General features: G+C 35.2%; 2 protein-coding genes across 15 annotated transcripts in view; one reads left to right on the top strand and one right to left on the bottom strand.

The window, feature by feature from the left end:
• Kiaa0825 (KIAA0825 ortholog) overlaps positions 1–11,164 on the bottom strand; it is a 420,702-nt gene extending 409,538 nt beyond the window's left edge. For 10 of the 12 annotated variants that reach the window (XR_012449106.1, XR_012449105.1, XM_074077071.1 and 7 more), the window contains exons 1-2: positions 10,997–11,164; positions 10,191–10,370 (exon numbers count right to left, since the gene is read on the bottom strand). The gene's annotated coding sequence lies outside the window, so the exon portion shown is untranslated. The remainder of the gene's footprint in view (positions 1–10,190; positions 10,371–10,996) is intronic. The other 2 variants (XM_074077072.1, XM_074077074.1) reach the window with 1 other exon arrangement.
• The window catches only part of Slf1 (SMC5-SMC6 complex localization factor 1), a 60,136-nt gene continuing 45,963 nt past the window's right edge, over positions 11,131–25,303 (top strand). For 2 of the 3 annotated variants that reach the window (XM_074077080.1, XM_020184212.2), the window contains exons 1-4: positions 11,131–11,266; positions 19,609–19,722; positions 19,896–19,971; positions 21,086–21,326. In XM_074077080.1, coding sequence (XP_073933181.1) covers positions 19,609–19,722; positions 19,896–19,971; positions 21,086–21,326 — 431 coding nt within the window. In that variant the 5' untranslated portion in view covers positions 11,131–11,266. The remainder of the gene's footprint in view (positions 11,267–19,608; positions 19,723–19,895; positions 19,972–21,085; positions 21,327–25,303) is intronic. The other variant, XM_074077082.1, reaches the window with a different exon arrangement.

Below are 25,303 nucleotides of genomic sequence, written 5' to 3'. Positions count from 1 at the left end.
TTATATGGAAACACAAGAGGCCACGAATAGCCAAGGCAATACTCAGTCAAAAGAACAATGCAGGAGGTATCACAATACCTGACTTCAAACTATATTACAAAGCAATAACAATAAAAACAGCATGGTACTGGCACAAAAACAGACATGAAGACCAGTGGAACAGAATAGAGTACCCAGATATGAAGCTACACAACTATGAGCAACTTATCTTTGACAAAGGAGCTAAAAATATACAATGGAGAAATAGCAGCCTCTTCCACAAAAACTGCTAGGAAACTGGTTAGCAGTCTGCAAAAAACTGAAACTAGATCCATGTATATCACCCTATACCAAGATTAACTCAAAATGGATCAAGGATCTTAATATCAGACCCCAAACTCTTAAGTTGATACAAGAAAGAGTAGGAAATACTCTGGAGTTAGTACGTATAGGTAAGAACTTTCTCAATGAAACCCCAGCAGCACAGCAACTAAGAGATAGCATAGATAAATGGGACCTCATAAAACTAAAAAGCTTCTGTTCATCAAAAGAAATGGTCTCTAAACCGAAGAGAACACCCACAGAGTGGGAGAAAATATTTGCCAATTATACATCAGACAAAGGACTGATAACCAGAATATACAGGGAACTTAAAAAACTAAATTCTCCCAAAACTAATGAACCAATAAAGAAATGGGCATGCGAACTAAACAGAACTTTCTCAAAAGAAGAAATTCAAATGGCCAAAAAACACATGAAAAAATGCTCACCATCTCTAGCAATAAAGGAAATGCAAATTAAAACCACACTAAGATTCCACCTCACCCCTGTTAGAATAGCCATCATCAGCAACACCATCAACAACAGGTGTTGGCGAAGATGCGGGGAAAAAGGAACCCTCTTACACTGTTGGTGGGAATGTAGACTAGTACAACCACTCTGGAAAAAAATTTGTAGGCTACTTAAAAAGCTGGACATCGATCTACCATTTGATCCAGCAATACCACTCTTGGGGATATACCCAAAAGACTGTTACTCCAGAGGCACCTGCACATCCATGTTTATTGCGGCACTATTCACAATAGCCAAGTTATGGAAACAGCCAAGATGCCCCAGCACTGACGAATGGATTAAGAAAATGTGGTATCTATACACAATGGAATTTTATGCAGCCATGAAGAAGAACGAAATGTTATCATTCGCTGGTAAATGGATGGAATTGGAGAACATCATTCTGAGTGAGGTTAGCCTAGCTCAAAAAACAAAAAAATCGTATGTTCTCCCTCATATGTGGACATTAGATCAAGGGCAAACACAACAAGGGGATTGGACTATGAGCACATGATAAAAGTGAAAGCACACAAGGGAGGGGTGAGGATAGGTAAGACACCTAAAAAACTAGCTAGCATTTGTTGCCCTTAACGCAGAGAAACTAAAGCAGATACTTTAAAAGCAACTGAGGCCAATAGGAAAAGGGGAACAGGTACTAGAGAAAAGGTTAGATGAAAAAGAATTAACCTAGAAGGTAACACCCACGCACAGAAAATCAATGTGAGTCAATGCCCTGTATAGCTATCCTTATCTCAACCAGCAAAACCCCTTGTTCCTTCCTATTATTGCTTATACTCTCTCTACAACAAAATTAGAGATAAGGGCAAAATAGTTTCTGCTTGGTATTGGGGGGGGAGCGGGAGGGGGTGGAGTGGGTGGTAAGGGAGGGGGTGGGGGCAGGGGGGAGAAATGAACCAAGCCTTGTATGCACGTATGAATAATAAAAGAAAAATGAAAAAAAAACTTCTGTTCATCAAAAAAATGGTCTCTAAACTGAAGAGAACACCCACAGAGTGGGAGAAAATATTTACCAGCTACACATCAGACAAAGGACTGATAACCAGAATATACAGGGAACTTAAAAAACTAAATTCTCCCAAAACTAATGAATCAATAAAGAAATGGGCAAGTGAACTAAACAGAACTTTCTCAAAAGAAGAAATTCAAATGGCCAAATAACACATGAAAGGATGCTCACCATCTCTAGCAATAAAGGAAATGCAAATTAAAACCACACTAAGTTTCCACCTCACCCCTGTTAGAATAGCCATCATTAGCAACACCACCACCAACAGGTGTTGGCGAAGATGCGGGGAAAAAGGAACCCTCTTACACTGTTGGTGGGAATGTAAACTAGTACAACCACCCTGGAAAAAAATTTGGAAGCTACTTAAAAAGCTAGACATTGATCTACCATTTGATCCAGCAATACCACTCTTGGGGATATACCCAAAAGACTGTGACACAGGTTACTCCAGAGGCACCTGCACACCCATGTTTATTGTGGCACTATTCACAATAGCCAAGTTATGGAACCAGCTAAGATGCCCCACTACTGATGAATGGATCAAGAAAATGTGGTCTCTATACACAATGGAATTTTATGCAGCCACGAAGAAGAACGAAATGTTATCATTTGCTGGTAAATGGATGGAATTGGAGAACATCATTCTGAGTGAGGTTAGCTTGGCCCAAGAGACCAAAAATCGTATATTCTCCCTCATATGTGGACATTAGATCAAGGGCAAACACAACAAGGGAATTGGACTTTGAGCACATGATAAAAGCGAGAGCACACAAGGGAGATGTGAGGATAGGTAAGACACCTAAAAAATTAGCTAGCATTTGTTGCCCTTAATGCAGAGAAACTAAAGCAGATACCTTAAAAGCAACTGAGGCCAATAGGAAAAGGGGACCAGGAACAAGAGAAAAGATTAGATCAAAAAGAATTAACTGAGAAGGTAACACACAACTCCCTGTATAGCTATCCTTATCTCAACTAGCAAAAACCTTTGTTCCTTCCTATTATTGCTTATACTCTCTCTTCAACAAAATTAGCGATAAGGGCAAAATAGTTTCTGCCTGGTATTGAGGGGGTGGGGGGGAGAGGGAGGGGGTGGAGTGGGTGGTGAGGGAGGGGGTGGGGACGGGGGGAGAAATGACCCAAGCATTGTATGCACATATGAATAATAAAACAATAAAAAAAGAAATAAAAGGACAGAAAGATCTCAAATCAACGACCTAATGTTACATCTCAAACTCCTAGAAAAACAAGAACAAGCAAATCCCAAAACAAGTAGAAGAAGATCAATAATAAAAATAAGGGCAGAAATTATTGAAATAGAAAGAGAAAAAAAAACAGACAAAGAATCAACAAACCAAAAAGCTGATTCATTGAAAACATAAACAAGATTGACAGACCCATGACTAAAATGAGGAGAGAGAAAACCCAAATCAGTAAAATCAGAAATCCAAAGGGGGAGATAACAACAAACACCACAGAAATCCAGGAAATCATCAGAGACTACTTTGAGAACCTAAATTCTAATAAATTTTAAGATTTTGAAGAAATGGACAAATTTCTAGATACTTATGATCATCCAAAACTGAACCAAGAGGATATTAATCCCCTGAATAGATCTATAACACAAAATGAAATTGAAACAGCAATCAAAGAGTCTCCCCAAAAAGAAAAGTCCAGGACCTGATGGATTCTCTGCTGAATTCTATCAGACCTTTAAAGAAGAACTGATACCAACCCTCCTTAAACTGTTCCATGAAATAGAAAGGGAAGGAAAAGTGCTTAACACATTTTATGAAGCCAGTATTACACTTATCCCAAAACCAGGCAAAGACACCTCCAAAAAGGAGAACTATAGGCCAATCTCTTTAATGAACATATTAAGGAGAACAAATATCCTCAATAAAATAATGGCAAAATGAATCCAACTACATATCAGGAAGATGATTCAACAAGACCAAGTCGACTTCATCCTAGGGAAACAGGGGTGGTTCAACATATGCAAATCTATAAATGTAATACCGCACATTAATTGAAGCAAAGACAAAAACCACACAATCATCTCAATAGATGCAGAAAAAGCCTTCAGTTAGATCCAGCTCCACTTCATGATAAAAGCTCTAAGAAAATTAGGAATAGAAGGAACGTACCTAACATTGTAAAGGCTATACATGACTCACCTATAGCCAAGATCACACTTAATGGAGAAAAACTGAAACCATTTCTCCTAAAATCAGAAATGAGACAAAGGTGCCCACTATCACCACTCCTATTCCACATAGTTCTAGAATACCTTCCCTGAGCAATTAGGCAAGAAAAACAAATAAAAGGAATACAAATAGGTAAAGAACTGATCAAAATATCCCTATTTGCAGACGACATGATTCTATATTTTAAAGACCCAAAAAACTCTACCCAAAAACTCCTAGATACCATGAACAGCTATAGCAAGGTGGCAGGATACAAAATCGACTTACAAAAATCATTAGCTTTTCTATACACCAACAATGAGTAAATTGAGAAAGAATATATGGAAACAATTCCATAATATGGGAAGGTGACCAGGAAGTATTAAAGAGGTCAGGTACAGATGAATCAATTCGGGCTGTAATACACTTGTGCATGGAAGCAATGCTAGGAATCTCTCAGCATAGCTATCCTTGTCTCAACTAGCAAAAATGCTATGTCTTTCTTATTATTGCTTATGTCTATTCTTCAACAAAATTGGAGAAAAGGCCAGAACAGGTGTTGCCTGGAAGTGAGGGGGGGTCGGGCGGAGAAATGACCCAAACAATGTATGCACATATGAGTACATGAATAAAAAAATAAAAAATAAATAATAAATTATTTTAGTTTTGAATTATCATACATTAATTATATGAGGGTATTTCATTGTGAAATAGTCCCATTTTACAAATGAGGAAATAAAACACTCAAAGTCAAAAAGAAACTTTTCCAGCATCATAAAACTAGAGACAGAGTTGACATTTGAATTCTAATGTATTTGAATTTTGCTGGAGCCATAGGCCTTATTTTAAAACAATGACTATTAAAAAGCCAAACAAATTTGACTGCTCCCTATTAAAATTCATCTGTGCATTTTACACATCATTACATTTAATCTAGTAAATCCATAAAGCTGATATTATTGCCACTTTACAAATGAAGAAATTGTGGTCAGAGAAATTAAGCAACTTCTTCAAGATCATGTCATATGATCATAGCACTTATATAAGTCATATTGTTGAGCTCATACTCAAGTCCTCTCTGAATTTGGCTGTTTACCTTTTATTGCATTACCTAATTAATCTAAGTGATAACTGTCTTTTTTAGCTTCTATTGTTATTAAATCTCTTCACTTGAGAAGTATGTTTCTAAGAATGCACTAAGTTTGCCCTTGGTCTCTGTACTTGAACAAAATCTGTATTTGGCTTTGGTGTTGGCTTTTTAGAAGTGGACAGTAAAATAGCTACTTGAACATCATTCCTGGAATCTCATGTGATCAATGAGTATGTTAAGGTTAGAATGCCTTTCTGATCCCAGAAGCAATAACATGCTGAGTTGGTACTCATTTACATACATATATACATATATATGTATGTATATATATGTATATACACACACACACACACACACACATACACACATGCCATTTTCTGTAAGTCTACTGAAGTGCTTGTGAGATTAAGAGACACCAGGTTTTATAAATGTAGTCATTCTAGGATGGCTATCCTACTTGTATATATTAAGGGAAACCTGACGTGTGTTCAATGTAGTTTTGCTTGATTATATTGATTCAATGATCTCTAGAAGAACATGAAGGTCAGCAATCTGCCGAAGATCTTACATATCTAAACTCTAAACACACACACACACATACAGAGATGAGGATAGAATGAATAATGCTTAGTTGGAGCCACATATCTGATGAAAAGTCAGTTCTTCACCCCTTGAAGAATTAAAAAAAAAAAAATGGGTAACACCGGGTGCCTCTGGAAAAGGAAACATGATGGCTGGGCTACCTCATGGGTGATGCAAATTGTTCCCATAAAAGTTCCCCAAATAGGTGAGTAAGTAGGGGTTGAAATCTAGTCATACTTTGGTTTTTCAGCATCACACAGATAGAAGAAAGGATGTCTTTTCCCAATCCTTAGAAAAGTAGTATCAGCACTACAAACAGTGCACCTAAGAGTTAAGAATTCTCCAAAGGGGGATTCCCATTTTCAGTTCACAGAAGGTACTATTTGGGATATCTGTTATTCAGAAGGACAAAGTGGGAAGACAGAGGCTAATATCTCATTACATACTCATTCACATCGTCTCAATTTTGCACCAAGTTTAAATATACTTGGTAAAAATAAATAATTTGTTTAATATGGCAATACACATGAGAAGTATTACCGTTTCACCTTCTATAATTTGTAACAAGGAGATATGAGCATGTCAAAATATTTTACTATAAAAATGTTTAATTATGTAATAGTAGGATGTCAGTTGAAAAGTGATAACACATTCATAAACCTGAATAGTATGCAATCCCTAAAAATCATTTTATACAAGTAAATTGATTGACAAGGAAAGATTCATAATGTTTCAAATGGAAAACTGCAGACCACAAGATGGTATGTAGAGCATTAAATCATTTTTATTTAAAAAACCCATCCACACAAATCTATAAAATTGTACAGAAAAAATGATGAGTAGGTATTTGAGAGTGTGGGATTATGGGCCATTTTTTCATTTCTTTTCCTTTTTGGCTTATTGTATACTGTAATATTTCTGTAAAAAATGGATATTTTTCCAAAACAAAGAATGCTAACTCTACTCTCTGCCCATCCGGGTTACACACACAAATCATAATTTACTGTGAAAAGCCCAGTATCTTTAACATGCCCACACTGCTAGCTGCAGTTTGTCCGAAGCAGTTTGTCCAAAGTTTGTCTTTTACCTTAGCTTTATTATTAGTCTTCACTATCCTCTATACCTAGCATGACTTATTGACTGTACTCTTTTCTGACCCCTTTGCAACTCCCCATAGAACACTTTTCACTCTTAACTCCTTGTCAAAATCCTCAGGAAACTGTATAGCCTGTATTCAGCATTACCTTCTTCATCAAGTCACTCTTTATCTGCCCTCCTGGAAGCACAGTTGCATTTGCCTACATTCCATCATGTTCAGTGTTCAATGATGTTTGTAAGCTGTCTCTTAAATAATAACTATTGTATCTGTAACTTTATCTCTCCTACTAGACTAGATGTGAAAAGATTCTTTACCTTTGTCTAACTTATAAAACATTTTTAATACCCATCAATCTTTTGTCTTTATAAGATTGAGAGAGAAAGAAAATCTATATTTACATAATGGCAACTGTGTGTTAGGTAGTATTTTGAGGTTTTATTTACATTAACTCACTTAACTTTCACAGCAGTATTGTGGATCCATTTCCTATATAAAACAAGCTCACAAAGGTTCTGTAACTTATTAGTACAGAAATGTAAAAATAAAGTAAAATAATATAAATTATTTTTTAAAAAAATAACTCTGATCTTCCTTCCATTATAAAAACATGATTGTGTATTGTCCCTGGGAAAGACATGAACACATGCAAAGCACCACTGGCAAATGTGTTCCAGTACACTAGCACAGCTATGTATTTAGATAATACTTAGGAGCATCCAAAGTCAAAGGATTTTAGAAGTGGGTTAACTAATCCAACCTTTGTTATGGATGAGAAATATGATCTCTAGAGAAATAAATTTCCCCTCACACACATTTAGTAGTTAAGACAGGTTTAAAACCCACTTAACTTGCAGTATAGCAATTCAGTTAAGATTACAGCCTATGAGGCTGGACATGGTGGCAAATGCCTATGATCCCAGCTATTGAAGGGGCATAGGTAGGAGGATTGTGGTCCCAAAAACCAAGATCTCATCTGAAAAAAAGGCAGGGGGCTGGGGGGAGAGGTATGGCTCTGAATTCAAGGTTCAGTACCACCACCCGCAACCCCCCAAAAAAACAAAAATTAGTCTTTGGAGTCAGATGCGTTGGTTCAAATCACAAGTATGGTACTTAATGACAGTGTATAAACTAGAACAATTTACAAAACTTACCTTTGCCTTTGTTTTCTCATCTGTAAAAGGAGGATACTCTGTACTACTGTGAAGATGAAATATTAGATATTCTCCTATCTCCTGTTTCAGTCCAGTCTTCTTTCCAGGCTACTATACTACCTTTTATGGATGAATGCAGAATGGATACTACATTGCAGGATCAAGGTAACAATAAATAAGCATTCACTTATTTATTTGGGAAGTCCTTTTTAAACAATACATGTATTATCTTGATGGATAAAAAAAATTTTCAAAAGGAAGCATTCCCTCACCCAGCACAATAAAATAAATAAATAAATAAATGGAAGCATTCATCCAACAAATGCTGGGTACATTAGTTACTTTTGCATAGCTATGACAAATACCTGGAAAAAAAACCATTTAAAAGAGGAAGGATTTATTTTTGGCTCATGTTTCAGAGGATTCAGTCCATGGATGCTTGGTTCCATGCTGGGGTCATGCACTTGGGCAGAGCATTATGACTGTGACAATGTAGTAGAGGAGGTTCTTCACCTCATGGTGGACAGGAAGCAAAGGAAGGGAGAGGATGGGGACTAGGTATAATCTTTTCAGGCATGCCTCTCAGTGACTTACTTCCTCCAGCTAGGCTCCACCTCCTTAAACCCCTTACCAAAATAGCACCACCAACTGGGGACCAAACTGCCTACTGGGGGACATTTCATATTCAAACCATAACATTCTGCCCATATAGCTGGGTATAAGAGGATGAACAAAACACATATAATTTCAACCTTTATAAATAATGAAATTTGATAGAAGGCAAAATACCTCTGAGATCTTCCCATGGGATATACAGAAACAAATGTCTCACATAGTTAAATCAATATTTGAGGTTATTTGTATATGGACAATTAGGTCTTTCTGTAAAATGACATATTATTTAAAATTTAGTTCTATGTCAATGCTGGTATTAGTCATCTCAACTAGATTTTAGTAAATTTCCTGGAATTATGCTACTTCTCAGCTTTTTACATAAAATAAGATACTGGAATGGCAGGTTTAATTAAGTTTTTCCCTTAAAGTATGTAATAATGATCTGTGAACAACAGGAGTGAAATAGAACAGTTTTGCTAATAATCAGTAAATAATAACAATTCCTTAAAAAGCATTACAAAGCTCAATTTTATTAATTTGTGCTTGCTCACCATCCTCTTTCTATACACGCACACTCTCTGTCACACACATATAAATGTTCACAAATGTGTGTGTGTGAAAACTGCCTTTAGAGTTAGCTGTTCTCTGGATTTAGTCATTAATATGCTGTTGGTCTCTAGATCTCTTGCTTTTGTCCCAAGTATTATGCCCACGTCTATACAGTGCAGGTATTCATTTGAGTTAAGATGATAAAACTGGCCAGTGACCAATGCAGAAGCTATATTATTCACATGGGAAAATTATCTGTGCTAATGGACACATTTCTTTAATCTCTTTATCCTCAAGTTTTCCTATACTGATTTCTAAATGTGATGTACTTTTTAATCCATTTTTACCAGCAAATAAATAGAATGATTCTGCTATGTTTATTTATGAAAGGAAGTATAAAATACGGTAAAAACAGACAAAGTTTAGAGTTAGATAGACTGAATTAAAATTTCATTGTGTCATTTAATTGACCACTTAACTGAATAATGTTTGGGAAATCATGGCCTCTTTGAATCTCTGTAAAAATGTTTGCAAAATAGAGATATATAAGTTTTCTTGATTTTCTTTTTAAATTAAGCATGAAATAAAATAATGTAAAATGCCTGGCAGACAATAGATATTTCTGGTAAATATTAGTAGTTGGCTTTATTAATTTGAATGAAGAAATTACAAACCAAAGGTAAGGATAAAAAAAATTCCTGCCTGTCAAAAAACTAGTTACTATATGGAAATAACATGCAATCTTGCTGAAAACATTTAAAATCTTTTCAACTGGAGAAATAAAGAAAAACACCACATGATTCAATATTTGGATCAATGGGAAAATTATAAAAGTTTGTTGAGTTATTAACCATTCAGGAGGTTAGAAAGATCAATGTGCTGTCCTAAATGAGGTTGCTTTACTTTCAAAAGGCAACTGCCTGATGCATCAGGCACCTTGAATTGATCACATTTTTCTTTATGGTATATTAATTCCTAGAACTCTTTTTGTAATGGGCTGTTTGGAAAAAGATCAATCAGCTGCCTTTTATGGGGAAAAAAAGGTGATTACTGAAACATAAGGTGGTAAATGAAAACTACTTACCTGCAGAAATTGCATTACTCAAGAAAGAGATAATTCGCCAAAGTTCACTACATCACATCTTTCAATAACTGAGTTCCTTTCTTCATATTACACCTTTGGCAGATGCAACTGCGCTTTACAACAATTCTGGCTACCTCAGCCCTCCATCCAAAATTCTGAATCCTTCATATTGAAAAAAGTCTGGAGCAAAGCAAGAGCATTCTTTTATGAAAGTGTACCCAATTCCCGGCCACTAGTTTTTAGAAGGTAAAACGTGCATCTAAAGCACATGCATGAGATTATAAACTTGTTACTATCAATCTTACTAGTTCACAACAACCTCACCTAATTAAAACTGCAGCGGAAACATTCAACTAATTCTAATTCAGGAAAGACCCCCACACCCTGTTTCCCCAAATGTTGGTAAAACAGCCCGCCTCCCAGACATGGCACCTCCAAACTGTGGAAACTACTCGGAAAAACATAGTAAAGCAGATGGTGGGAATGGAGAGTGACCAAGCCCTGCAAATAATGAGGGCACTGCTTGATCATTGGAAGAGACACTGGGCAGTGAGACGATTTGCGGTGCACAATGTCTTCGGCCTCGCCCAGGGACACGGGGGACCAAAAGTCGAGTTCCAAGTTGGAGACATTATTTCGAGTGGAGAGGTGGGATCTCAGGGCCGTGTCAGGCCATAAGGAAGGTCGCGCGTCACGGAGATGGGCTGGGGATTTCTAATTACACTCATTTCTCGTCAAGACACTCAATTATCCCCGGCTGGCGAAGAAAAACCAGGCCCTGGAGAGAACCTTGAAAAATCACTTACCACTCTCCCACCTTCGGCTCGGATGTGCAGGAGTTGGGCCCTCTGGCCAGTCAAGACCTCACACCAGCTCAGACCACCCTGGCGACGGCAGCGAGCGTCACTGACAACCACCCGGAAGTGCTACTGCCACTTCCGGGTCTGCCGAGCGCGCGGCGGGAAATTATTTCCCAGAGCCCGGATTAGTGTGAAGCAGTGAGTACTGCAGCGGCTGCCGTCGCCCCTCCGCCGCCGCCACCCGAGGCAAGCAGCCCAGACACTCCGGCCGGGAAGGTAAAGGGCCTCAGCATGGAAGACACGGTTTACCCTGACTCTGGGGCTGTTTCTTTCCCAGGCCGCGCCTCCGGGAGGAGTTTCCGCCCCCACCCCCCCCCAAGCCGGGAAGGGGCCGGGGCCAGCGGCGGCGCCCGGCTCTCGTGCTTTCCTCAGCCGCCGTCGGTTCCCACTCTCCCCTCGGTGCCCGCGTCGGTGGGATGCGGCCGCAGATGTCGCCCGGCTCTGCCCGAGGCGCGACAGGGACCCAGCGGCCAAGCGCCTGTCGGCAGGGCAGCGCTTCCCCGTCCCCGCTGGCGCAGCTCCGCGCTGCGTTCCCGCAGCCGGCGCTAGGCCGCCCGCGTCCCCTGTTTCCATAGAACCTACTGGGACGTCTTTCCGGGATCCCACCTTCTTGGCTGCTTCCCATATGTGAAGCATCAGTGAAAGTGGCACGGATCCCCCAGGCCCTCCTTCCCGAGACCAGCAAAGTCGTGTCATTCTCTTTCCCCTAGGAGAGGTTTTTGTTTCTGTTTTTTTCCAGAGATGGTAGTAAGCTCTGCGCGTCTGTAGACCTTTAGACCCAACCATCCACTCACATTTTCCTCCTGGGAGGATGTGTGCTCCTGGGAGTAGATCTCAGCTGCTGGAATGCTGGCGACAAGACTTAAGTGCTTATCTGGAGATTTCTTCCACTGCCAAAGCCTCTCATTAAATGTTGAAAAAAATTTCCCTTAAATGCTCCATATCGGTATTTGACCCTGGAGTTAGATGGAGCTTGATTTTGAAAGCCCCAAGCTCTTTTTTTTTTTTTTTGACAACTGACTTTCCTCTATTAAAAAAAAAAATCTCTGAATTTCCTTTGAAACATTGGGAAATGACTGGATTTACTGTACGACAGGCACTGCACCTTGTGGACTGTTTGGATTGTGTTCCTCTGCAGTGCCTCAATTCCTAGAAGTATATTGATGTGCAAGATGTTCCTGTTAATGGAAAGTGTCTAACTTATATTTCTGTTGTTCAGTGCATAAGCTGATGGTTTGGGGTGGATTTGTTAACTCCAAGAGTATCTTAAATTTTAATAAAATAGGTTCAATTACTTGAATGTTTAAATACAGTTTTTGTAAAGACGATTAGCCTTCAATAAACAGATCAACTTCTGTCAGATCTGTTTTCTAAATTCAGGTTTTCCTATGCTTTATTGACTTCAGTGAAGTTCAGTTAATGTGATTTCACATTTTCTTGCTTTCCTGAAACAGAAAGCATAGATCGTGTGACATGGTAGTCAAATGAGATTACTTATAATCAAAATTAAGATCTCTTGAGATTTCATTTTAGGCACCCACAGTTTCCACTGATGCCCCAAAATATTGGTTTTTTTAGGAAACCAGTAGCATGGCTTTGCTAATTAGGCAGTATTTTCATTATTATGTGTATCTTGACTATGTTGTTCTACAGTAGTCTTTGACTACTTAAAATATTTTTAAAATAAAATCAATTCTATGTAAGCTGTAAATAATAAAGTCTAAAGAAACTGAAGAATCCTCTTTTTCAATAATATGAAGTTGAACATTACCTGTTACCCATGTAATTGACTCTAAACACACTAATAGAAAACACATGCTGTAAAATGTTTTAGGTACTATTTTGTACCACCTAAGGATATATATTGCATAAAAGTAAAACATCTCTGGAACTTTTAAATCACTTAGTTTTTACTGTCTAGCAAAATTACTTTGAAGTTAAAAATGTGCTATTTTGTTATTTTTCATCAGGAAGAAAACCTATATGAATTATTCATTGGTTAATCCCAAATCTGTGTTGAAAGGAAAATAGTGGAAACTTTGTGCTTCACCATAAGGAAGAATAATGGCATTGTTCATATTGTTCCTAAAAATGCATTGAAATTTTAGACTTTGGTGACGTTTTTTCTGAAAATGATTTATAATTATGTTTAAATCTTTTCAATTTTGCTAATCTAAATGTCTTCCCACCCTTGTAGTGGACTCCTTTACATGTAATGTACCTTTCTCTTATACTAGCTGAAAATAAGATTGCTTTGTAAAATTATAATGTGGTTAAGAATATTAGAAGACTTAAGTTAGTCTCTATGCCACCCTCATGCTGAGGATTGCACTCAGTGCCTCACTCCCACTAAGCACACACTTTATGGCTGCGTTCCATCCCCTCCAGCCCTGGCTAGTTTCTTAAACATATTTCCCAGTGTTCTCATGTATAAGAGAAGGAAAAATACCATTAATGTTGTGAAGAAGGTAATGAACTGACATGAAGTGGGTAGATCACAGAAAGTGCTCAATGACAAATCCTGCTTCTTCCACCTTAGAGTTATGCTCTCGCATGAAGTAATCTAGACTTTCTAGGATACCAAAGCAGGTCTGGTGGTCATTATCTACTGTCTATCATTTTTCTACTGAACCTCATCTTTCATGTCCAGCTTGCTTTCCTTGACCTCTAAGCTAACATATCCAGTCCAACCTGTATCGTATACAACATTGGGTAGGTAGGATATATCCACACTTTCCCTCAGCCTCACTTCTTCCTCACTGCAGTCACTTGGATGTTAGTCCTCCATTTCCTCCCTGTACTGTTAAATTTATCATCAAAGGGACTAATGACTGCTCCTTTCCCGGATAATACCATAGGAGTAAGAACATCTCTTAAGTATTATCTCTGGAGTCCTCTGTAAAACAAATGTGTCTTTGAAGGATGGTAAAAGAAATATATACTACTACATATTTTTAAACAAATTCCTAAGGCCTACTGAATGAAATTAAGCCCAGGGCCTTAGGCCAAGAGGGGCTAGAATTCCTGAACTCCTCTTGAAGTTAAAGCAATCAGATCCCAACAGTATTTTACTCACACAGCATGAGCACTGTGACATGAGTGTACCTTTTGCAATATTGATTAAAGCATATATCCAACACTTGAACCTTCTTCAATTTTAGTGCATATTTAATTCTCCAGTTGAATGTTTTAGATAAAAGAAATCATGAAAATCTTTCAAACTCTTGAATTCAAAGCAACAGTATTGATTGCATTCAAGGCTTGGTATATGGTTTTTAAAGAGGGAATTTAAAATGACTTTCTCGATTTTCTGTAGAAATAGGTTTAAAATCAAAGTTGTTTACTAGGATAATGGAAATCAAGAGAACACTGATTTTCATCCATGTTGCTGTAAAACCATAAAGAATATTATGTAGCATGGAAAAATGATCATGGTATTACTTTACATGAATATTATGATATGCAAGTACATAATACCTGAATTTTGTTTTACATATACGCACACACACACACACACACATACATACCTATAAAAATTTTTTTGCAAACACATAAAACTGGAAGGTCAGTTTCTCCCAAATGTTATAGTAGTGGTATTACAAGGTAAAGGAATTAGATAGATTTAATCTTTATATTTTGTTGTATTTTGAATTTTTCTATAGTAGTTATGTGTTGATTGACATTAAAAGACAAAAATAAAGTTTTTATGGAAGTAAATATAGTCCATATATATATATATATATATATATATATATATATATGGCAGATTATAAAAGTAATTGTCAATGCAGAACAGGAAAGATTTATCCTTATTTTCTTACTAAGACCTGTTTTAGCATCCCTCCTTCTCTTCTCTACTCTGCTTTCCTCTTCGGCCCAACTGCTACACCCTCTTGTTTTATCCTCCTTCCAAGCCAGTTACTTGTGTTCCTTCTTCCTCCCAGGTCTCACTGTACAGCCTGCCCTGGCCTGGCTCAGGATCCTCCAGCCTCAGACCTTCGTATTCTTGTCTGCTTTTCTCTGAGTTCCCCTTTCAATATATTCTGGCTATGTTTTATGCTAAAATATACGTGTTAGGCTATGCATTATTAAAGAAAGGATCTAATAAAATGCTCACATGAGTGCTATAGGCTTACTTGTCCTTCTTACTGGCACCAACTGTGAAGGAATTTCAGGCATCAGGGATAGGCCCATGTGGGAGATATTTTGGGAAAGTCCACACCACAGAAACAGTTGCTTACTATTCATAAAGGCCAGCTCTATGCATAATCACTATCTTCTTATTTGTGTATATTATATGATTCAAGGTAAGTAAACATTTAAAAATTACTATAAATTAAAAAAACATAACTACAAGAGTATTTTCTTATAACTGGGAATGTAATCTATAAATTTTAATTTTTTTGGCAGTAAAGGTAAAAACTGTCAAAAATGAATACTCTCTTTTCACCCCTTTTTTGGTTTAGTATCCTCTGTGTGGATGCTTTAAGGACTACCCTCTCATAAATTCTAAAAAGATCTGTAACTTTCCCAGAAATACCACTGGTACAATTACATTATGGCATATTTCCTTTATTTGTTGTACTAGGACCTTTCAGGAAATTAGATGTTGAGCCTCCCTATCCCAGAATATATCACCTGCATAAAACTTGACCCTAAGGATTAAGGTTTTTTAATTAAGGATTTTTAATTGTCTGGGTTACTGATATGTATTAAGGAAATTTTTATAGTGTTCTCTTTGAATTCATCGACATTATCAGGATAGTGTTGATTTCTTAATCCTGCAAGGTCAGAAGAACTATCAAACCAGTAATTCTATAAATATAAGTAAATCTATAAATCTATGGGTACATTGTGTTATGGCTACATTTATACATGTCATTTTCTCCCTGTAACTGGATTAGATTTGTGATCTAGGTCATTAGTTTGTTGTACGATGTGGCCTTAAAAAGCATTGCTACATTTATTGTGAATTGTTGCTTTAAGAAGATCATTTTATCAAAAACTGCTAGTTATTTTGTGTCATCACCTTGATTCACAGTTCTGTGAGTTTAACTAATAGTCCATTTTTCTGATAAACTTTTAAAGTGTCCTGTATTCTGATTTGTTGTTAAACATGTCTATATTTGCATGTTTGAATCAGAACATCTGTTTTTTTCATTTCTTACTTTCCTTTCCTCTTTACATGATTAGTTTCAGTTTCATATTTAATCAGCTGTTTAAAAGACTTTCATGATTTCTATTATACAAAGTTGGTCCTATTTTCGTCTTATTGTGGGATCTTGTCGGAAAATGCTGCTAAATATACAGTATACAGAGGGGATTATTTCTGTCGGTCTGTTTTGTTGCAAAGACATTGTGGTTTAAAATGAAAATACTGCTTTGTGTGCTGACTCCAGTAAGTTCAAGGAATTTAATAATTTATCCACCAAACCAAAGTATGTTAAAATGTCACTTGGTTAGTGACAAACATTCAAGTTGTAAAATGGCTATTATTAACTTGATAAGAAAAGAACACATAGTGTAATAGATTTTTTTCTTATTTTTCTACATTACATATTTAATTTTAGGAAGCATAATAATGAAATTTAAATGACAGCCTTTAAATAAAACTTGTTGGTAATAGTGTCACAGCAATTTTTATTGGTTTCTGTTATGATTATTTAATAGTTTTTAACACATTAATATTTTAGAGTAGCCAGATAGATGAGATTTTAGGTTTTAAAAACCACTGTAACTTCCACAGTTTGGCAGCATTTCTTGAAATAGCCTGCTCAATAACTTGCAAAATTCTTTAATACATAAATAAAATACAAATAGTAGAAAAAGTATATACTGCGTTTGAAACCCTTGTTTCCTTTGATAACTTGCTTGTGAGAACTATAAAGATAGTTATTGATTAAATACCAGAATGATATTTACAAGTATATTGAATTTCATTTGTCTAGTACTTCTGAAAGGACCTATCATTTTCTAAAGTACATAAAGTAAATAAATCCTAAACTAAATAGATCCTTTGCTCAGGGAGCTATTTAAGTAGGTCTTTTGAATTAATAAAAAGCAGCATTTTCCTTAGGCTGTGTAATGCACATGTGGCTTTATTGTATGTATTTATATGTGTTCTAAATCAGACTGACTCATCATTGTTTCTTGTAGCAGTGTATATTCTGTAAAAGTTTTATATTTTACTATTCCATGTGAATGGATATTTTCACTCAAGAGCTGTTATTTAATCCATGTAAATGGGTAAAAAAGATGGCTAATTAGTAAAAAGTTCCCTATGCAGAAGCTACTTATACCTCATTTACTGATACTATTTTGCTTGTGTAATTATTCTTTTATAATGCCAAGCCCTACTGTTTACACATTTTAATTTTGTATTAACTAGACCAAATCCTTGTAACTTTTAAAAAATGATTTGTTTCATTGAAGAATCTTATCCTTAAAGATACTTTCTTTATATTCTGCATCTGAATTTTGGAATCTTTGAGGGTTAATACATTACACATCTTTACCTCTTTTGGAGCCAGTTGGCAAACACTAAAATTGGATAGATGGAGGTAAAAATATCAGCTTTTAAGAAAAATCAGGATGTGCATTTTATTAAGATTACCAGATGAATTGAAAATACCAGCTTTTTTACTGAATAAAGTTGGTTTGAAGGAGATGGCTTTGATGTAGAGCTACAGTGTGCTTTATAATACATAACCTCTGAATTGATCTGCCCACACAGAGTACTGGACTACTACTGGCAACTTGTTAGGATGTGTCAGAAAGCATTAATATGAATCTCCTTTGTAGATATGCTGAGCAAATCATATTCATTTATCTGTCAAGGGAGTCATGATGAAGGGTAGATAGAGAAACTGGGAGTGCTTTATCATAGCTGAAGTTCCTCCTTTTAGGAAGCTTAAACAAGGGAAAGAAGATTCACTCCTAACCTTGAGTGACGCTTTAAATGGCTTATTGAAAAGCTTTCTTTCAAATCTTACTCTAAAATGAATCTCATCCTTTAAGTAAATAGATACATCTATATTTACATACATACTTAATATAACTATGTATGGTTTTCCTTAGGTATATATAGGGGTTTGGGTACAGGACCCCTTTGAGTCACAAAACCTGTGGAGTCTAAAGTGCCTTAATAAAATGTAATATTTGTATATGAACTATACACATTCCCCTGTATATTTTAAATCATCCACAATAACTTAAAGCGCTTATTACAGTGTAAATACTATGTAAATAGTTATTCTGTATTGCTTTGGGAATTGAGATAAAAAATATTCTGTTCATGCTCAATACCAACTGAATTTTTTTCCCAAGTATTTCTGTGTGCAAGTTGGTTGAATCTGCAGATATAGAACATCTGCAAGGACTTGGATATCTACTACCTATTTATTTTAGTCTTTAAAGATAAAATTTCTATAAAGAACACTTTTTTTCACTCATTTTGTGCTTTTAGTACTGGGCTCAAATCATTTTACTTTAAGTTATTTTTGTTTTATTTTAATTTTTGGTGCTAGAGTTTGAACACAGGGTCTCAATTCATGGTAAGCACACTCTACCACTGAGCTTATATACCTTGCCTCTGAAGGTTAAATTGAATTGTCTTAGAAGAAGCCATTGCTTCATGAATGTTGAAAACATTCATTGCTGTTGCTCTGCCTGTGGTGTTAGTAAAATACTAATCCATAGATAGTGTGACAAAATTGTTAGAGAAGTATTACTGTGATTTCTCTTATCCCTGGTTTCCTTGTCTGTAAAGAGAAATAAACTTTTCTCCAAGATGTCTCCTACATTTCTAACCTCATGTAAATAAACAAAAGTATATTCAGATTAGAAGTGCTATGTACTATCTTAAATATAAGGTACCTTGTGAACTACATTTAAATATGTATTAAGATCCCTATGAAAATATGCTTAAGTGAAACCTTGTTATTTTTTTTCAGTTTACTTTGTAGTTGATGAAATTAACATATATAAATAGTAAAGTTAAGAAATGTAGATTGGGAATAGAAGCCAGGATTGTGTGTACCTACTGTACTGAATTATTTGATATCAGTGCTGTGGGACTGAGTTCTATCAGCTTTCCAGTGACTTGTACGTAGTTATTATTTGTCTACAGACACTTCAAGAATCAGTATAAAATTTGATCATTTTCTTATCCACAAGAGTACTTATTCCAAAGGCATTTAGCAAAAAGAAGCTGTTTAAAAATAAAGCCAGTTTTGTGCTAATATTTATATAAGTCTCTATCCTTTTTGAATTATATTTATTCATCAGTGTTTTAGTGAAACGTTATGTACTGGAAACTTTCAATGTCCAAACCAAAAAAATTTATTTTCCCACTTTTAAGGTTGTATTTTGGGGAGATAACTTTTAAAACTAGTTTCTGTTAAGTAAATCTAACATTAATATTTACAATTAAGTCATACATTTAATCATTATATGTTAATGTTTTAGTTTCTAGTTTAGCAATCTAATGTAAGAAATAAGTCAACCCTATGAATAATATGTTTAACATTTGTTATCTTCTGTATGTGTGTATATGTTAGATGGAAGGTGGTGCCCCAAAGCATATCATCCAAATGACAGGATTTAAGATGGAAGAAAAGGAAGCTCTAGGCAAATTACTTTTAAAACTAGATTGCACTTTTATTAAGAGTGAGGTGAGTAAAGAAACATATATCCAAATGTTCAAGGTATAGTTAAAAATGAAATTAAAATACTGACTTAAGACTGATAAAATGCCCCCCTTGATATTATAAGAATTAAAATATCTGTTATTAAGGGAATCTTAATACTTTAGTAACATTTCTTCATATGGATTTTTCTTCTCCAGAAATACAAAAATTGCACACATCTTATAGCTGAACGCCTGTGTAAGAGTGAGAAATTTTTAGCAGCTTGTGCAGCAGGTAAGTGGATTGCCTTTTCCCAACCCTTGAAAAATATCTTTATGTTAAAGTATCTTAGTCTCTGGAAAGACAGCATGTTCATTATATCAAAAATAAACATGTTTTTTTTCTGATTTTTTTGGAAAATTTGTTCTATATTTTTATCTTAAGTAAAATTCTGTAATGTGAAGAATATATCAAATAAGCAGAAATACTTCACCAAAGTTTTTTTAATTTAAGAATAAAAGTGCTTTAACAAAGATTGACACAAAACACTAAACCTTAAGCTTTTGTTGATGCCTTAGTTGTTCTCAGACAAGGTAATTCTCTTTCAGCTGTTCACCTTCTTTCTATACTATGAAGCAACAGTCATCCTATATTTTTCTAAGATACTTAGAAAATTTCTAAGTCTAAGTTAGAAATTTATAGTAAATTCACAAAATTCTGTAGACCCAAGTTAGGACTTAGCCATCTCTTTTCTCCCTTTGTCACCATTGATTCTCCTATAGCTTTCTCTACTGTGATTGACTTGGCTTATCATTAGTCTACTGATTGCCAAAGCAAATTCTTTAAAGTATATGCAACTGAGGTAAACTTACTGTTTTTTGGATTAACTAATGAGAAACACTTGGATTCATTGTTAACTCCATGAATGAAAGCATGCGTTGTCCCTCTGTCTAAAAGATCATTGATACCCAGTTAAACCATAGAATGTTAAGTGTCCTAAAAATTCTCTTAACAGTGCATTTGTTTGACAAGTATGTGTAACAATGCTCCAGACATTATTGAAAATGTTTTTAGTGTAGAAGGAAGAATATAAATCTAACCCCTAAAAGGTGAATAATTTTAATAGTAATAATTGAAGTAATACTATATTTTATTTTGAATTTTAAATCTTTAGATGTATGTTTCATTTAGTAATATTAGTATTATAATTATTTCTCATAGAAAAGATTAGATACAATGTTCAGTGATGTTGTAGCCTTCACTCTCAAATTTGTAGTTCAAAAATAACGTTGACAGAGTAGCATAAGAATCTTGTGTTGAAAGGTTGACATTTATTTGGTGCTTGATTTTTATTGTTTGCTATTTGTCAGAACCAAAATTCTTTTATGACAGTTCATTTGCTTTTCAGGAAAGTGGGTACTAACTAAAGACTACATAATTCATAGTGCCAAAAGTGGCAGATGGCTTGATGAAACAACTTATGAATGGGGATATAAAATTGAAAAAGACTCCCATTATTCACCTCAAATGCAGTCTGCACCTAAAAGATGGCGTGAAGAGCTGAAACGCACTGGTGCTCCAGGAGCCTTCCACAGATGGAAAGTTGTCCTCCTTGTTAGAGCTGATAAACGCAGTGATTCTCTTGTAAGGTAGGATGAGATCTCATAAAAGCTAAAGCAGTGAGTGAGAAAATAATTTTGATTTACTTGAATTACTTTTTGTATTTTCAATAATTAATTTAGAATGAACTATTAGTGATTCTTGATCTCCTAGGAAAGCCATTCTGCACATTTAAGTGTATGTGTGTCTACTATAATAAAATCTATTTTATAGTATTGTTTTAGATTATTCTTGTGATCTCTGTTTTAGTTTCCATGTTATTTCTCTTTTTGGCCTACTCAAGCAAAATAAAAAAGAAAACAGTAATTGGGAGATTTTGTTTTTAATGTTGAAGGACTTTTACATTTTTGCTCATCTGTATTACATTTATCACATAGGCTTTGTTTTGGGTTTACATAGTATTGTCTTTATGGTTCATACTGTTTCTGTCATAATTTCATTTTTTATATAAACATTTTAAAGCTGTCTTACAGGTTGAACTGTATTCTAAGACTTACTACTATTTTTTTTGGTGGGGGGGAATTGTCTTTTCCCAAATGTAATTTATAGACAATGAAATGTACTCATTTTAAGTGTACATTTTGATGAGTTGGGAGAAATTTATATACCCATGCTAGCCTCACTATATCAAGGTCTGTTAACATTTATATCCTATAATGTTCCCTTGTATCCTTACACATTTAATTTTAGATCATCAATGTACTACATTTTTCTTTTCTTTTTTTTTTTTTTTTCATTTTTCTTTTATTATTCATATGTGCATACAAGGCTTGGTTCATTTCTCCCCCCTGCCCCCACCCCCTCCCTTACCACCCACTCCACCCCCTCCCGCTCCCCCCCCTCAATACCCAGCAGAAACTATTTTGCCCTTATCTCTAATTTTGTTGTAGAGAGAGTATAAGCAATAATAGGAAGGAACAAGGGGTTTTGCTGGTTGAGATAAGGATAGCTATACAGGGCATTGACTCACATTGATTTCCTGTGAGTGTGTGTTACCTTCTAGGTTAATTCTTTTTGATCTAACCTTTTCTCTAGTACCTGGTCCCCTTTTCCTATTGGCCTCAGTTGCTTTTAAAGTATCTGCTTTAGTTTCTCTGCGTTAAGGGCAACAAATGCTAGCTAGTTTTTTAGGTGTCTTACCTATCCTCACCCCTCCCTTGTGTGCTCTCGCTTTTATCATGTGCTCATTCTGAGTGAGGTTAGCCTGGCCCAAAAGACCAAAAATCGTATGTTCTCCCTCATATGTGGACATTAGATCAAGGGCAAACACAACAAGGGGATTGGACTATGAGTACATTTTTCTTATCTATTTATCAGTTGATGGATGTTTAAGTTCCGTATCTTGACTATTGTGAATATTGCTGTAGTAAACATGGGATTATAAAGATAGCTCTTTAACATACTGATTTCACATCCTGTGGATATGTATACTTAGTAGCAAGTTGGTAGATTATATAGTAGTTCTATTTTTAATATTTCGAAGACTCTCCATATAGTTTTCCATAATGGCTATACTAATTTACATTCCTACCAACAGTGTACATGGGCTCCCTTTTCTTCACATCTCACTAGCACTTGTTATCTTAGTAAAGGTAACTCATTGTGGTTTTGATTTGCATTCCTCTGATGATTAGTGATGTTGAATGTTTTTTCAGACACCTGTTGGTCATTGGTATGTCTTTTGAGAAATGCCTGGTCAGGTCCTGGGTCCAATTTTAATTAGGATTATTTGTTGTTTTCTTTCTATTTGGATGCTTTATAAATTCTAGTTATTAATACATTAATAAATTCTAGTTATATACTTGGCAGGTGTATAGTTTGCAGATATTTTCTCCCATTCTGTATGTTGATTTTATTGATTATTTCCTTTGCTATACAGAAATTTTGGTTTGAAGAAATTGCATTTGTTTATTTTTTGCCTCTACTTCTTGTGCTTTTGAGGTCATATCCAGGAGTAATTGCCCAGACCATTGTCATGAAGCATTTCTTGATTTCTTCTAGTAGTTTCATGTCTTAACATTTAAGTCTTTTATCCATTTGGAGTTGGTTTGTATACATGGTATGAAATGAGCATTTAATTTCATTTTCTTCTTTGTGAATGTCCAGTTTTCCAAATGCAATTAATTGAAGAAATTGTCCTCTTCCATTGAATTTTCTTAGCACTGTTGTTAAAAATCAGTTGGCTATAAATGCCTGAATGTATTTCCTGGCTTTGTGTTGTTTTCTTTTAGTCTGTATTCCTGTTTTCATGCCAATGCTATGCTGTTTGGTTACTGTACCTTTGTAGTGTATTTTGAAATCAGATAATATGATGCTTCCAGTTTTGTTCTTTTTACTCAACATTGCTATGGCTATTCAGCATCTTTTGGGGTTCCTTATAAAGTTTAGGATTTTTTCCCATTTCTTTGAAGAATGTCAGTGGTATTTGATAGAGATTTCATGAAATCTGTAGATTGCTCTGGGTAGTATAGACATTTAAACAGTATTCTTCCAGTCCAGGAACACAGGATATCTTTCCATTTGTATCCTCTTGAATTTCTTTCATTACTATTTTATAGTGTTCATTGTAGAGATATTCCATCTCTTTGGTGAAGTTTACTTTATGTCTTTGTAGCTTTTATAAATGGGATCATTTTCTTAATTTCTTTTTTAGCTAGTTCACTATTAGAAGATAAAACCACCATTGATTTTTGCATGCTGATTTTGTATTCTGCAAATTTGTCAAATTCATTTACTAGTTCTAATAATTTTTTGATGGAATCATTAGTGTTTTCTGTGTATAAGGTCATGTTTTATACAAACAGAAAATTTGTCTTCCTTCCAATTTGGATTTCTTTCCTTTCTTTCTCTTGTCTAATTGCTCTGGCCAGGACTTCCAGTACCATGTTGAATAGAAGTGGTAAAGGTGGGGATCTTTGGTCTTGTCCAGATTATAGAAACTTTCAGTTTTCCCTTGTTCAGTATAATGTACCTGTGGTTTTGTCCTGTATGGCCTTGACTTTGAAATATGTTCCTTCTATACCTAATTTGTTGAGAATTTTTATCATAAAGGCTATTGAATGCTGTCAGATACTTTTTCTGACTCTATTAAAATGATCATAGAATGTTTGTCCTTTATTCTGTTGATGTGATGTATCATTTATTGATTTGTAGATGCTGAGCCATTAGGTTGTTTACTTGAAATTTTTCTTTTTGTTTTTGATACAGGAATTTATTGCTGTAAATTTCCTCTTTAGATTGTTTTTGTTGCATTCTGTGAGTTTTGGTGTGTTATATTTCCATTATTGCTTGTTTCAAGGAATTTTGTTTTTGTTTTGTTTTGCTTTGTTTTCAGTGTTAGGGATTGACCACGGGCCTCTAGTAATATCATATCCCCAATCCTTGTCTTAAATGGTTTTTTTTTGTTTATTCTTTTTTTATTTCCGACTTAGCCATTGATTATTCTGGAGCATGTTGTTTAATTTCCACTTATTTGTGGATTTGCTTTAATTTTATACTATTGTAGTGAGACAAGATGGTTGATATGATTTTAATCCTCTTAAATCTGTTCAGACTTATTTTGTTTCTAGCATGATCTATCCTGGAGAATGTTCTATTAATACTTTAGAAGATGTGTATATTGCTTTTGATGGAATGCTCTGCATATGTCTGTTAGGTCCCTTTGGTCTAAAGTAAATTTAAGTCACACATTTTAATTTTCTGTCTGTATACCTATCCATTGTTGAAAGTGGTGCATTGAAGTTCCCTATTATTATTGTACCATAATCTTTCTCTCCCTTTAGACCTTCTAATGTGTGCTTTATGTATTTAGATGCTTCATTGTTGAGTGTTTATTTACAATTGTTAAATCCTCTTGATGAATTGACCCCTTAATAATTATAAAATGACCTTTGTCTCTTTTTAAAGATTTTTACTTGAGTATCTCTTATCTAATAGCTAGCTTTCTTTTGGTTTCTGTTTGCATATAATCTCCTTTTCCATCCCTTCATTTTCAGTTTATATGCAT

The sequence above is a fragment of the Castor canadensis genome, chromosome 6 (genome assembly GCF_047511655.1).
Source record: "Castor canadensis chromosome 6, mCasCan1.hap1v2, whole genome shotgun sequence".
Lineage (NCBI taxonomy): Eukaryota > Metazoa > Chordata > Mammalia > Rodentia > Castoridae > Castor > Castor canadensis.
This window is presented reverse-complemented; position numbering and strand designations above follow the sequence as displayed.